General features: G+C 40.3%; 1 protein-coding gene across 2 annotated transcripts; it reads left to right on the top strand.

The window, feature by feature from the left end:
* Positions 1 to 10: 10 nt before the first annotated feature.
* On the top strand, positions 11 to 10,215 carry map3k8 (mitogen-activated protein kinase kinase kinase 8). 2 transcript variants are annotated; one of them, XM_044176704.1, is made up of 9 exons: positions 11 to 36; positions 493 to 571; positions 1,218 to 1,577; positions 1,670 to 1,840; positions 2,963 to 3,224; positions 4,146 to 4,252; positions 5,206 to 5,358; positions 8,904 to 9,150; positions 9,245 to 10,215. In XM_044176704.1, the coding sequence occupies exons 1-9, from the start codon at positions 26 to 28 to the stop codon at positions 9,367 to 9,369; spliced, it is 1,515 nt and encodes a 504-aa protein (XP_044032639.1). In that variant the 5' UTR covers positions 11 to 25; the 3' UTR covers positions 9,370 to 10,215. The 2 variants fall into 2 exon arrangements, with proteins under 2 accessions (XP_044032639.1, XP_044032640.1); XM_044176705.1 differs by lacking the exon at positions 11 to 36 and having other exon boundaries at positions 117 to 567.
* The last annotated feature ends 4,040 nt before the right edge of the window (positions 10,216 to 14,255 follow it).

Genomic DNA, 14,255 nt, shown 5'->3' with positions numbered 1-14,255 from the left:
GATAAAAATATGCTGATAAATACACATGGATGATTGGTAAATACTCGGTTATATTTCTACTGTGTCCTTGGTGGCTATTACAGTCACAGCTACAAAGAACTTGAAACTTAAGATACATGCCTCAATGGAAATTGTTTGTCAATTGAAATGTGAATTACCTCTTATCACTTATTCTATGTCAAATGAAGTTAAATCTTTAATACATTATATTTCTAATGTGACTTATACTATTAGGAGTCGCTTTTACAAAAAGCAACAAAACTCATTTTCCCACAGGAAAACACCCAACGATTCTGTAGAAGGTGATGCCCTGTGTTTCAGCAATAAGCCACGTGAAATTTGTTTTCCATCTGAGAAAACAGAAGAAAGGGAAAACGAAACCTACAGAGAGTAAAACGCTAGCATCTGACATTAAAGCCTACACCACCTACGCGTTGATCGTCTGCACTTCCTTTGTTTACTTCCTTCTTAATACAATCCGACTTCTCTCAGTCAGTCAGTGTTGTCCGCTGGAGACGCAGTATGGAGAGACGACAGTCCCGTTAAGCTTCTGACTCAAAGATTACGGCAAGTACGGCGTGTTTTTCTCGTTACTGCATCTCATCTGACGTTATCAATAATAGTCTGCTGAAATCGAAAATAGCAGCTAAATAGTTTAGAGATTGCTTGTAACTTCTGTACAACATCCCGAGCATTATTGCTATAATTATATTTTTTTTTTCTAGAGGCATGTATTCTGAATTTGCAATTTTAGATTGTGATAAATAAATCTAACACAGTGACTTTTTTTTGTCTAATTTTAACATGGGGTTTGGTGGCAGGGAAATCTCTCTGTCTCTTAAAAAAAATATTGTGCATTTGCAGTGTATGATTTGCATGGAGTAATATATGTGTAAGAGCTGGATTCCTAATCACAGCCCAACGACTATTAATGAGGGTTTTTTTTTTTTACAAATAGATTATAAATTGTTGGTGTTTTATACAGGTAAAGTAAGGTCCAAGCGTTCCTGGGGGCTTCCCAGCTTTACTGTGAAACCCCCTTCATTTGCTTGGAAAACAGGCTTTTAAGCCCCTCCCAGCTGTGTGTCAGGCCAGCTGAGTCAAAGCTTTGGTCCTTCAGTACACTGTATATCCTGCAGGCCAGATGAGCTCTCTGAACTCTTGAGTCTGAACTGAAAAAAATGTCCATGAACTTACCTCCTGATGTTTCATTTTAGAGCGAGCAGGACAAGTCAAGCATCAAGATGGATTACAAATATGATGATGGAGTAGAATTGCTGTTGGCTCACATGAATATAGAAGACATCATCAACGCTGCAGAGACTCTGTATCAGCTTGGGGAAGTGGAGGAGGAAGGAGGCTTGTCATTTGAAGAGGAAGGTCTCTCCCAGGAGGAGATGGATGAGAACGAGGAGGCAGGGGACTCAGGGAATCAGCAGAAGGACTATGACGATGGGGTTGGTGGTGTTCGGTACGGGACGGTGACAGACCTCCTATCTTTTGTCAACCTGCTCTCCAACATGCAGGCAGCAGCCCTGCAGCACCTTCCTGAGGAGATGGGAGTCCTGCTGAACAAGGTGAGAAGTGTCACCAAAAACAAGACTAAATGTTTGTGTGCATGAAAATGAGTCTTTAACTGTGTTACATTTTGATGTGATTCTGTTTGCAGAAGGACATGGCAGTAAAAAAAGGCCGCTACCAGATCAACATGGACGTGCTCCTGTTTCCATGGAAATTGACCTACAAAAATCCCGGCCCAGGCCTCGTGCCCAAGGGCTCATTTGGGAAAGTCCACTTGGCTCAGGACACCACCACCAGGAAGAGAATGGCTTGTAAACTGGTGAGTCCTGCTGAGGAACGGCTGGAATCCAGCCTGTGCTGACTTCTCGGAACTCTTGCTCTAGGTGCCATGCTAATATTTCACCTGCCAAGTATTATTTGTTCACACTACTCCTGTGGTTGTAAAATGAGTATTTATGTCAACATGACATTTGGCATGTTTTCGCTTCACGTAAAGGAGGAACAGCGCTCTTAAAAGAAGAACCAAGTTTTTGTAACAAACTTACAAAATGGGCCAAGATTAAAGCAAGAATGGAAATTTAACAGTAACTTCCCACAGCTCCTCTCGATGTTTGTTACAATGTTAGATTTATAATATAATTGATATATAGGCATGTTGTGATTTAACTCAGTTCCTGGCACACTTTTCAAAATGCATTCTGTTCTTTTCTTATCTATCCGATACTGCACTCTTCACCGGGGTGGGGTGGGGTGAACAGTGTTTTTTTTCTTTTTTCTACATGGAAAATATTGACAAATGAGGAAACAGTAGTCTCCTACCTTGTCTGGTGTTATCATCTGAATGCTATGTTGACACAGTGTATTGTATGCACTTACCAATAGACTGGCTTACTGGCAAGAGTTTATGTGCTTGATATCTGAGTTACAATAGATTTCCTGCATATCAGTAGAAAGACTAAAATTACAGTGTCATCAATTATTCATCATTCAAAAATTGGTCCATCGTGTAACAAACATGCTTTTAAGGAATAGTTCAAGGTTTTGGGAAAAACAGCTAGCCTGACTCTGTCCAAAGGTTAAAAATGCCTGGCCAAAAAATTGCCCAGCACATAAACACCCATAAAACCCAAAATTGTTGTGTTTACACTTTTTGTAAAGACTGAACAAACAAGATATAACATGTTAATTAGCTATAGCTTTAGAGGTGCTGGTAGGTGGATATTTTTTTACCTTCAGACAGAGCCAGGCTAGCTGTTTCCCCATACTCCCAGTCTTTATGCTAAGCTAAGCTAACTGGCTAGCTTCATCTTTACCATACAGATATAAGAGAGAAGGAAGGAAATTAGCATATTTCCCTATATTTAAACTATTGGTTTAAATAGATTGATGGTAATGAGTTGTGATGATGTATTTATTTTTCATCTCATCATCATCCTCACAGATCCCTTTGGAGAACTTTAAAGCAGCCGACGTGGAGTTCCAGGCCCGGTTCCGCCATGAGAACATTGCTGAGCTCTACGGCGCTCTGCTCTGGGACCAGAGCGTCCACCTGTTCATGGAGGCCGGAGAGGGCGGCTCAGTCCTGGAGAAGCTGGACAGCTGTGGGCCCATGAGGGAGTTCGAGATCATCTGGGTGACCAAGCAAGTCCTGCGGGGCCTGGAGTACCTGCACTCGCACAACATCATCCACCACGACATCAAACGTAAGAGCAAAAGAAAAAAAAAATGCTTTTCACTTGTTGAGTGCTGTTGATGAGTACTGCATTATACTAAGCTAGTACAAATGGGTCAGGAAGTTATGTAATGACAGTTCTTACCCTCTTTACGTCAAAGTCGAACCACAGACAGATACAGTTCTTGTGAATAATTCTACAGAGAGTCTTAAGTGCTGAGCAGGAAAGAGGGGAATCAGTCCAGACAGCCACACAGAAATCTGACACTGACAATCTTACATACTAGGTTTGACAAAATGCATTTTGAGGAAGTGTTCAAAGGTAATCAGGTCATACTGACAAAAAATCTGGAGCTTAATGACTTAGATTACAAGAAGACAGTCTAGTTACAGTAGGTGGGGTTCAGCTGAGGTTTGATGTAAGGTAGTTTTATGACCACAGGGATCAAAGCATACTCCAGAGCTGTCTGTCAGCCTCACAGCCTAATGGCTTGGTGTCTGGAAATTCCAGCCTGCTTCTCATGCTCTCTCAGGGTTAAATGTAGGGTCCAGAGAGGCAAGTAACTTACGACAATGGCCAGCCTGGCCCTCAACATGTTGCTGTGGTTCTTCTTCTCTGCAGTGTTTCCTGCCTGCGATCAAAATATATAATTATCCCTCAGTGTGGTTTTTAAGTGCAGGGATGAGATTTTTCTCGAAAGGCTTACCCTCAAATTATCTGTCAAATTCCTTTGCTAAAAAGCACGTGACATGCTTGACTTCTTCTTGGGAGGCTTCAGTGGCCTTTTCCCAGTTGATATCAATGGGAACACAGTGCAAGTCAGTTTAGTATATTTGATATTCACTAATTATTACCTCAAATGCCAACCTCCACAGCAAAGCATAAACACTGAAAATTCTGTACACTGCAACATCTGTGAATCATAACTATTATTTTCTCTGTTTTCTTTAGCCAGTAACATTGTCCTGATGTCAGACAAGGCAGTGCTGGTGGACTTTGGCCTGACGGTGCAGATGACAGAGGACATATTCATTCCCAGAGACCTGAGAGGAACAGAAGTAAGAAAATAAGCCAGAGATCTGATAGAGTCTGACAGGGTGCAACTGTGAGCATGTAATGAATGCATAAACCCAACATGTCTTCTGTTTTTTGTAATTGCTTAGTCCAATCAATAGTTTGTTTAGTTTAGTTTTGTTTTTCTATCTCTGATCTTGGGTGTGGGTGTGTGTTTCTAGTAGAAAAGGCAGCACTCTTCTTGACTCATGACTTAGGCTAGACTTCCCCAGGGATTTAAAGAAATTAGTCTTAAGACTTATCAGCACTTGTCTCTGTCTTTTACAAAAATGATTATATAAAGTCAATGATTGGCAGGTGTTGTTGCAGAGCAGTCAGTGCACACCTCACTGATGCTAATAATCGTGCTTATGCTTAGGGATCTCAGTGCAGATGTCATCAGCACTTAGGAAATTTTAGGATTAATCCAAGACATTGCTCACGAGCCTGTTCTCCCATCATGTGTCTGCCTAGCTTTCCCATGTTTTGACCTGTTTATGTGTCAGTGTATATAGGTCTTTGTACGTGCACCCTGGGCCTCTCATGGCTTGGCTTGTGGAAAGTCCCAGGGCAGATGCCCAGCAGTAATAATGAGAGAGACAGAAGTAGCAAATGCGCTGGGCTGCTCAGGCTTACATTAACATGGGAGAGCAGGCTGGAATTTCCAGCAGAGAAAGAGATGAACGCTGGTAGTGTGTTTACTTTTCACACTCCAAAGGCCAGTACTTCTGCACTGCCCTTACCTTGACACACACAGCGTGGGTCTAAAGGTTAGCTTGTTTGTTGAAACAGAAAAAACTTTTTACTGCAAGGTGCGAGGTTGTTTCCTGTTTGGTGTTTAGCGGTGATGCATTCATTTGAATGGGAAACCTATAAAAGCAGAACCACTTTAACACCTTTTCCTGCCATCATCCTCTGAAGCCCCATTATATCTAATTCATGTTCATCTTTTGTTTAGATGTATATGAGTCCAGAGCTGGTTCTGTGTCGAGGACATGACACCAAGACAGACATCTACAGCCTGGGCACCACCATCATTCACATGCAGACTGGTAGCCCTCCATGGGTCCGGAGATACCCACGCACTGCCTACCCATCCTACCTCTACATTGTAAGTGCTGCACATTTTTTATGAGCCACACTAGTGTCAGTCTTTTGGTCGGTTGGTACACCACTTTGGTCCAAATTGAAAAAACAATTAGATTGATTGTAAAGAAATTTGGCACAGACATTTATGGTCCCAAAAGGATGAAGCCTACTGACTTTGGTGATCTCCTGACTTTTCCAGTAGCGCCACCAGCAAGTTGAACTTTATGGTTCTGCGAGAAATGTCTGTTCGATGGATTATCATATAATTTTCTACAGACATCTGTAACTTTGGTTTATGAACAAATACCTTCAAAATGAATGACATTCCCATCAGCTTCAACTGTACTTTGTGTTTAGTTCTACTTTGTATTATAGCAAATGTTAAAGTGCCTATAATCAATATTTTTATATTAAAAATACATCACATGTTTACTTGTAACTGTGAAGGGGGTCGCTTTTAGTGACAAACTCATGGAGAATTAGCATCCGACTCTGCAGTTCCCCACAGCTCTATGAAGTATTTTAGCGTCTTCGTTTTGGTTCTTTGGCTTTTTTCAGTAAAAAAGCTATAAAGACCCACTGTAGCCCCGAATAATTCTCCACTTTGAGCGGCTTATCGCCAAAGAAGACGGCAGTGTTTTTAATTTGTAATTTTGGATATTCATTGAACGTAACGGAGCGGAGGCAAGACCAATCAGCGAGGGTTTACAGGAAAATACGAGGAAATACTCGCGTCTTATTGGCTGACAGGTCTGTCAATTCTTCACAGCAGTGGCACAAACATCCTCTCATGCTGAATTATGAAAACGTGTGTAAATGTCTGTATGAGTTCCAAGTTACATGAACATGACATGAGCAGAGCATAATTTACCGGTATACACCATAGACTGTATACAGAACTACTAACCTACTTTGCTTTGCACTGCGGCCAGCTAAACCATTAGCAATAATAATTGTGCTAGTGACACCAAACTAGCCTAGTCTCGTTTTGGGCCAATTTTTGTCATTTTATTTTGCTAATTTAATGTTAATGGTCTGCCTCTGAAGAACGAGTGAGAGCCTCTGTTCAGTAACAGACTCTACGAGCACAAAGAGGCCAGCGACGGCAGAGAGAGGCAGCGGGAAAAACAGCTGTAGAGCCAGAATGTTTTCACATGTAACTCTGTGAATTAACTGTAAGGATTTATTTCGATTGTTGGAACAGTTGAAAGACTAACCAAGACGGTTTCGGGGAGTTTTGTTTTGTTTCTGTCGAGTTTGAATATAGTTTGTTTTACGATGAGTTAAGAGGCAATTAAGCTGGTCTTAGTTCAGTGAAAGAGAGAAACTTGAATTCAGAAGGTGTAGCGTCACGGTTATATTGTTCTCTTTGAAATAAAGTAGGTGTAAGAATATTTCCTTTCTTTAGCGCACACTTCATCCTGTCTGCTGCTCTCAGTGCGTGCAGTACATTGAAATGTGTTGGACAAGAAAACAGACCAGCTTAGCAATAAGAGCACTAGTCATAAAATATAGAATAGCCAATGAGATAAAAAAAAATATTTAAAAGATGATAAGATAATAACTAACTACTCATAATACTTGTGTTACAATAATCATAATACATTTGAAATACATTTTAATTTTCACAAACTCAAGGAGACTGTACAGTGTAAAAAAAAGTTGTAAAAAGTAGAGTAAAAAGGGTTCAGTTTGTTAGAGGGAAGTTTGAGGTATCTCCTAAAACTGGAGATTCTGCAGATTCCATAGATAGGCCTACTACTAATACCTCCATGGTAAATACCGGTTATGTGGTGCACTGGGTGTCTGTCAGCATTTATGCATCTCTCTGTTTGTCATCAGATGAGTATAGACAGTTTTGATTGGTAACTCAGCCATCTTTGGTAACACTTCCCCCTGTACTGTAATGACCTTATCTTTAGTGTGTAGTACAAAGTAACCTAGATGTTGTGTTAGGTTTAGAAAGTAGTCTTTAGATAAGTGTAGTAATACAAGTTTTATGTTGGTTCATCCTGTCATTAACCTCCACAAAATATATTGCAAATTAAATAGCACGCTATTAAGTAGTAGAATTGAGAACTCAAGAGCAGACTCTAGGTCTTAAGAAAAGTAGCTAGTATATATTAAATTTCATTATTAATGTTAGTATCTCTTTTAACTTCTCAGGTCAGCCAGCAACACCCGAGAACAGGCATCCAACACAGCAAACAGCAGTAGTCATACAATGCAGAAATATGAAATAAATGAAATTTAGGCAGTAGTGTTTCACGCAGAACAGCAGGGACGACCCAAAAACTTTTTGCCGTGCATTCCTGCGCCCCAGATGGCCTCGGCTTAGCCCCAGACCTTGTCAACTCCAAGTAACGCCCCTGCTGTGCACTGCCTGACCAGCACCAAATGGCAGACAAACAAAGTTAGCAACTAGCTGGTGAACATAGTTACATACATTTAGCAGCTAAAGAGAGAGATATTTCCCTCAGGAGTTGGTAGAGACCAAAACAGAGCTAAAAGGAATGAATATTGGACTTAAATTCATCAGGTGGACACCAACATGACTCCAAATCAATGTTAATGTTGCTCTGTATCTGCTACATGTGTAAATAGGCAACTGTTTGCTAATAAGGTTACAAAAACTCAGTTTATCGTAGGTTTAACATGCTAACACAGTAAACTGAAGTACTGAATTTAACGATAAATAATACACGAACCATAAAAACCTAATTTCTCATCTAATAAGTGGAGGTATATAAGGATGCACTATTAAAACCAAGGACTGTATATTGAAGTTTATATCTTTGAAGACTTATTCAAGAGTAGAAGTGCACCTGAACAATTATTATTTGCAGCATCACCCTCTGGCCAATTATTACATTTTCTTTACCACAACTGCTAAATATCAAAAGAACATTTTTTGGCCCCAGCTTTTATCCATCTGACTGTCTGGTTTTCTTTTCATTTAGCATTACACATGCACAGAGCCACTAGTATAGCCATTATATGACACTACCACTATGCCAAGATAGACAGTATCTTGTATCTTGCTGCATTTGAAAAAGTGATGCCTTTTTCCATGACCTTGTTCAGGTCTTCCACAGCCTAGATTATCACGAGATAAAAAAAGGCTTAACGTGACTGACTGCAGTGTGTGACTGATGGCCCATTTAGTCAGTCACTACTTCTGTTTATTTCTGTTTTCCATGACATGGGTTCTTTGCTTTCAAGAAGTCCTCTTTTTGTTTTTGAAATGATTATCAGTTCTTTTGGTTTAGACAATTACTCACTTCCTTGTGAAACTGCTGTCATGGAGAAGTAATGTTACATAGTTGTAACATTAGAGCTTTGCCACTTGTCCTTGTTCCTTTTTACCACAACCAAACTTGTTTTACAAGAACTTGTTTTACAAGCTACTACTCACATTGACACTCAAAAGAGAAAACTGGGTCACAGCTGCTGGAGGAGTTCTACATGGCATGTTGTGTTTGGCTATTTGGAAGCCTTGACTGTCATTTTTTTTCATTCATGCTGCAGTTTTCTAATGCCAGTTTTGCCTTATCTCTCTCCCAACAGATCCACAAGCAGGCCCCCCCTCTGGAGGACATAGCGGAGGACTGCAGCCTGGCCATGCACTCCTTCCTGGAGCGAGCCCTGGAGAGGAACCCTGCTCTGCGGAGCTCTGCGTCAGAGCTGCTGAAGGACGAGGCCATCAACCCGCCCAGGGAGGATCAGCCGCGCTGCTGGAGCCTTGACTCAGCCCTCGAGGAGGCCACCCACACCATGCTACGGCAGCAGAGCCAGCACCACGACACCACACAGGGTAAGGACCTGGATGTTGAGGTCAATTTGGTTCCAGTAATTAATAATAAGATACTTGCCCTATTTAAACATGTGCTCCTTTCGCTTTTCTGCAGAGTCTTCTCTGTACTCTGAGGACTCCGGCCACATGAGGAGGAAGGGCTCCTTGTACATTGACCTGGGGGCCTTGTCAGGTTACTGTAAACTGGTGACAGGGCCCCCCGCCTCAGATTATGGCTAACACTGGACCACAGCTCACCTTTTATGTGGCTGAACTTTAGTTGAATCCAACTGATAATTTACTTTACTCACACTGTCGGAGGACTGATGAATAGTTCAGACAGGTGGACAGCTGCAGGCGACATGGCTCATTGATGAACTGCGATCGTTTACAAGACTCAAGATGACTTGTAATGAATGGAATTAGCTCAACCTTGATGCTGAAATGGACTAATTGTGACTCAACAACACTGCAGGACAGCAGTTGGAAGAGATGCATTGTGTATTAATGAGCATTAACTGTTAGCTATTGGTATAATTTCCCAGAGCGCCATATGGGATTCTTAGAAGATGCTATATTTTAGTGTGGTAGTTAACAAAGTAATCAAATGCAAGCTGTTTTTTTCTCATTAAACTATGTCTAATAGTCTTTAAAAATAAGTTATTTTACCACTAAAAATGTGTAAGCTATCTGTTAAATAATGTGTGCACTATGCAAACATGTATATGTAGTTCTTTATGGACTTCCTCTTGTTAATTCCTGTGGAATATTAATAGCATCATGATGCAATACAAATGACGCTTCTGTGGAATGCATGTGATATCTGATTTGTGTTTTGTACATCCTGTGAGATGAGGCCTGCTGTGCTTTTTACTAAAAAGTTACTTCTGTTTTCTTTAGTGTTGAGCATAGAAATTGCCCAAAGTTTGAAAATACATCAGTCATTATGCAATAAAATGAAAATCCCATGCTATATGTGATATTTCTTTACTACTTCAAGTAGTTAATCATTTAAACAGATTATTCATTTTGGATTTGCCGCTTCACAACTAAGATTCCTGTGAAATAAAAAAAATCACTATGTCAGTATGTTTCATATTCAGTCTGTTGATTATCTCTACTTTCTTTTTCTAACTCAATGTCCTCACTATAAGACTTCTGTATTGGTAACGCTGACATACAGTATGTATATTACATTATCTCTAAGGAACAAGAGGGTTTTGAGTGAATCCTCTCATAATTTCCAGCTGTAAAACTGTGTGCAAATATTTGGTATTTGATATAGAAATGACAGTCTCGATCACTTATGAGTGTTAATGGAAAGGAGTTTTGTTCGTTAGTTGGGAAACATGGTTCCATGAAAGCATAAGAGTGGGTGGGGGACACTTGAGTTCCCCTCTGTGTCTCTCTCTCTTTCTCACTCTGGCTCTCTCTTTACTGTTAAAGTAAATGAAGAAATCAGACCCAGCCTACTGGAAAGTGCAGCCTCTGCACTTAATGCACCCATGTTGACTCTGGTATGGGACTATGTAAGTCTGACATATGAGACTATTTTATTTTAGAACAGGACTAAGAGCCTTGCTATCTGCTCTGTGAGGCTGTACTTAAGCTAAATGCTAAGGTCAGCATGCAAACATGCTCGTCATAACATGTTTAAACAAGCTCATGTTTACCATGTCTACCCTCTTAGTTTAGCATGTTAGCATGCTAACATTTCCTAATTAGCAAGTACAGCTGAGGCTGATGGGATTGTTATTAGTTTTTGGTCATAAACTAAAATATTAGACAAATTGGCAATCCATCCAACAGTTGCAGAGATATTTCAGTCAAATTCACAAATGTCAACCTCATGGTGGCACTAGAGGAAAAGTCAGGGGATCACCAAAGTCAGTAGGATTCATCCTCTGTGGACCACGAATGTCTGTGCCAAATTTTACATTTACTCAACTTTTACTCAAGTACTGTATTTAAGTACAGTTTTAAAGTACTTATATTTCTTCTGTATGCTACTCAGACTTACTACTACTTTATACTAAGTATAAAGTATTTTATACTTTATATGACTACATTTAGTTATGCTGCTATAGGCCTAGACTGCTGGGAGACTTCCCATGATGCACTGAGCTCCTCTCTCCTCCTCTCCCTTTCCATCTGTATGCATTTTTATCCCATTAATGCATGTTACTAACTCTACATCTTCTCTCTCTCTCTCTTTCTCTCTCTCTCTCTTTGTTGGGTCTCTGTAAATAATATAATTAAGAGTACGGCCTAGACCTGCTCTATAAGAAAAGTGCAATGAGATAAGTTTTGTTATGAATTGGCGCTATATAAATAAAATTGAATTGAAATTATTTGACAGCTTTAGTTACTAGTTACTTTGAAAAAAAAACACACAAAACACATTATCAGCTTCTAAAATGTGATGAATTATTCAGTGAAATAAATCTTCCTCTTTTGTATTTTAGTCTGGCACTAATTTCTTTTCTTGGGAAAAGTGAAAAAAGTGTGTACCTGTTTTCATTGCAACAATCATCTAAAGTCAACTTTTCCATCATTCTAGTGCAGCAACCTGCCTTATGTTTCAAGATATAGACATTCTTTTCCATAAATGTTTTTAAAGAAGTTGATTTACATGTACAGGTTTAAGTATTCTTACTGCACAAAGTTTTTTTGGTCAGTCTTTATAAAATTGAGGTTTTTGAAACTTAAATTGCCCAAAACTGTATAACTTAGTTAACTACAACAAAAACACACATCAGTGTAAAATATATATATATATATATATATAACATTGGGAAAGCATGATGCGCAATAAGTATTTTTACTTGTGTTACTTTAAGTACATTTTTCTGATAATACTAGTTGCTAGATAGTACATTTACTTAAGTAAGATTTTCAATGCAGGACTTTTTCATTACCCCACATGAAGCAAAACTGCACAACTGATAATATTCCTGCTACATATTCTACCGTATGTCAGCAGGAAAGAGCAATAATATGGTGAAAAAAAACCAAAGTAGCATTTCATTGTAAGATGCTTAAGGGATTTTCTGGATTTCCCAGCTAGCAGCTAGATCACATAGATGAGGCACGTATCAAGTTTTAGCAAAGCCTCTAGTACGTTACTTTACAATATTCATATTTAGTCATTGACAGTATCTACTACTGATTCTGCATCAGGGAAACCCAAGTGGTTGAAATGTGTGATGTGTTTTTCTCCTATCTGGCTCAGGCCTACTCTTCCTCTTTCTAAAAGCGTCATGAGGGGGCGTCACGCTCAGATGTGGAGGGGCTTGCCTCAGAGTCTGATCTGAAAGCAGCAGTGTCTACAGTGATAGTCAATGGTTTCCCAATGAATGTGAAAGACAAATACTACCATCTGCTGGTAATAGTAGCTACAACTGTCTCGTGAGTACTTGCTGTTAGTGAATGAACTCACCATGTATTCACTGTGTTGCTACTGAACAGATAAAAAATAGCCACATTTTAATAAATGTGTCCTATTACAGGACTTCAGGTGAATCAAATTTTCGGCTCTCCTGTTTTATTCTGATCTTGGTTCCTTCATCCTCATGTGAACTGCTGACTCTGCAGAAATCATCCAGTCTTCTCCGATTTCAGATATAGTGGTTAAGTTGTTAACATACCTACCCTCCATGCAGTTGACCTACGTTTGAATTCATCCTCCTCTCTGACACCACCACCAAAGAATCAAGCTCCACCCACAGAACCAACCTTCCTGATGAGCTTGTTGATTCTGTTGCCGTCGACTGCCCTCACCCTGCTGCTCCAGCACACAACAGCAAAGAAAATGGCACTGGCTGCCACAGACTGGTCAAACATCCTCAGTATGGTACTGCAGACATTGAATGACTGGAGCTTCCACAGAAAGTCGGCTCTGGCCTGTCTTGTAACGTTACACATCCTTGGTGGTCTTTGCCCAGATCAGCTTGCTATCCAGGTGTATTCCTAGGTACTCCTGCACAGTTTCCACATCCACCCCCTGGACGGCAATAGGTGTAGGAGGTGTTTCCGCCTGCTGAAGTCCACCACCATCTCCTTCGTTTTGCTAATGTTAAGCTGCAGGTGGTTCAGCCCACACCACAATGGAGTCCAGGATGCCCCTGTACCAAGCCTCTTGCCCCCTAGCTGATGCAGCCCACAGTTGCAAAGTAATCAGAGAACTTCTGCAGGTAACAAGACTTGGAGTTGTATGTTAAGTCTGAGGCGTAGAGGGTGAACAGACTGTGTTGCTTACCACAGTGTCAGACACGCAGCCCTACAGTCAATGCCAAGATCAATGCACTCTCCAATGTTCAGTCCAATCCCATTTGCCAAAGCTGATTATAGACTATTTGATTTGAATGATCTTGCTACTAGAATTGAAGAAGGAGCTGACAATTGTTTCACTCCAACCTACCCCATGGAATCAACTAAATTCTCACTCGCTGGATCTCCTGTTAGCGGCCCAAGGTGGAACTTGCAAAGTTATCGGTACTGAATCTTGATCCTACTTTTCAGTAGGAAAGTCATGGACATGGTTCACAAGGCACAAGGTGTCAACAATCTGCATGAGGAGCATGGATTTAGCTTTGGGGATTTCTCTGGGATGTTTGGTTCACGGTTTGGTTAAGTTCCCAACTACTATTGCGGTATCAATGTTCCTCCTAATTGTCCTGTGTTCATGTTTGGTAGTTGTGGTCAAACTAATCATCTGTAGGGTCATGAAGGTTGCTATTCAAGCACCCTAAAGACTAATGAAATGAAAATGAGGTATTATGATTTCCAAGGTATTGAAGAATGGGTTACACTAGGTTTATGAGATTTGATGAGAAAATGCCTGAAGATGAATGTGCTTAAATACAAATTGTCATGTCCTGCTCTGCTTCGTAGTTTAGGTTTTCCTCAGTTTCATGTTTTCTATCGATGTTTCCTGTTTTATTTTGAAATATTCTCCTTCCCTCATGTGTCTGGTAATTTTGCTTCCTGTCTTTGATTGCTTGCCTTGCTTTGATTGGTTTCACCTGTGTCTCCTTGTCTCCCCTTGCCTGAGTGTATTCGGTGTGTTTTCTTTGTTCAGTGTCAGATCGTTGTACTATGTGTCAAGCCTTCCAGCTCTTTCTAGC

This window comes from Siniperca chuatsi, linkage group LG19 (assembly GCF_020085105.1).
Source record: "Siniperca chuatsi isolate FFG_IHB_CAS linkage group LG19, ASM2008510v1, whole genome shotgun sequence".
Lineage (NCBI taxonomy): Eukaryota > Metazoa > Chordata > Actinopteri > Centrarchiformes > Sinipercidae > Siniperca > Siniperca chuatsi.
The sequence above is the reverse complement of the archived record's forward strand: the minus strand, read 5'-3'. Positions and strand labels throughout refer to the sequence as shown.

Coding starts and splice junctions, on each gene's coding strand:
- map3k8 (XM_044176704.1), top strand. Junction 572..1,217: donor TGACTCAAAGATTACGGCAA/GTACGGCGTGTT, acceptor GTTTCATTTTAG/AGCGAGCAGGACAAGTCAAG. Junction 5,359..8,903: donor ACCCATCCTACCTCTACATT/GTAAGTGCTGCA, acceptor CTCTCCCAACAG/ATCCACAAGCAGGCCCCCCC.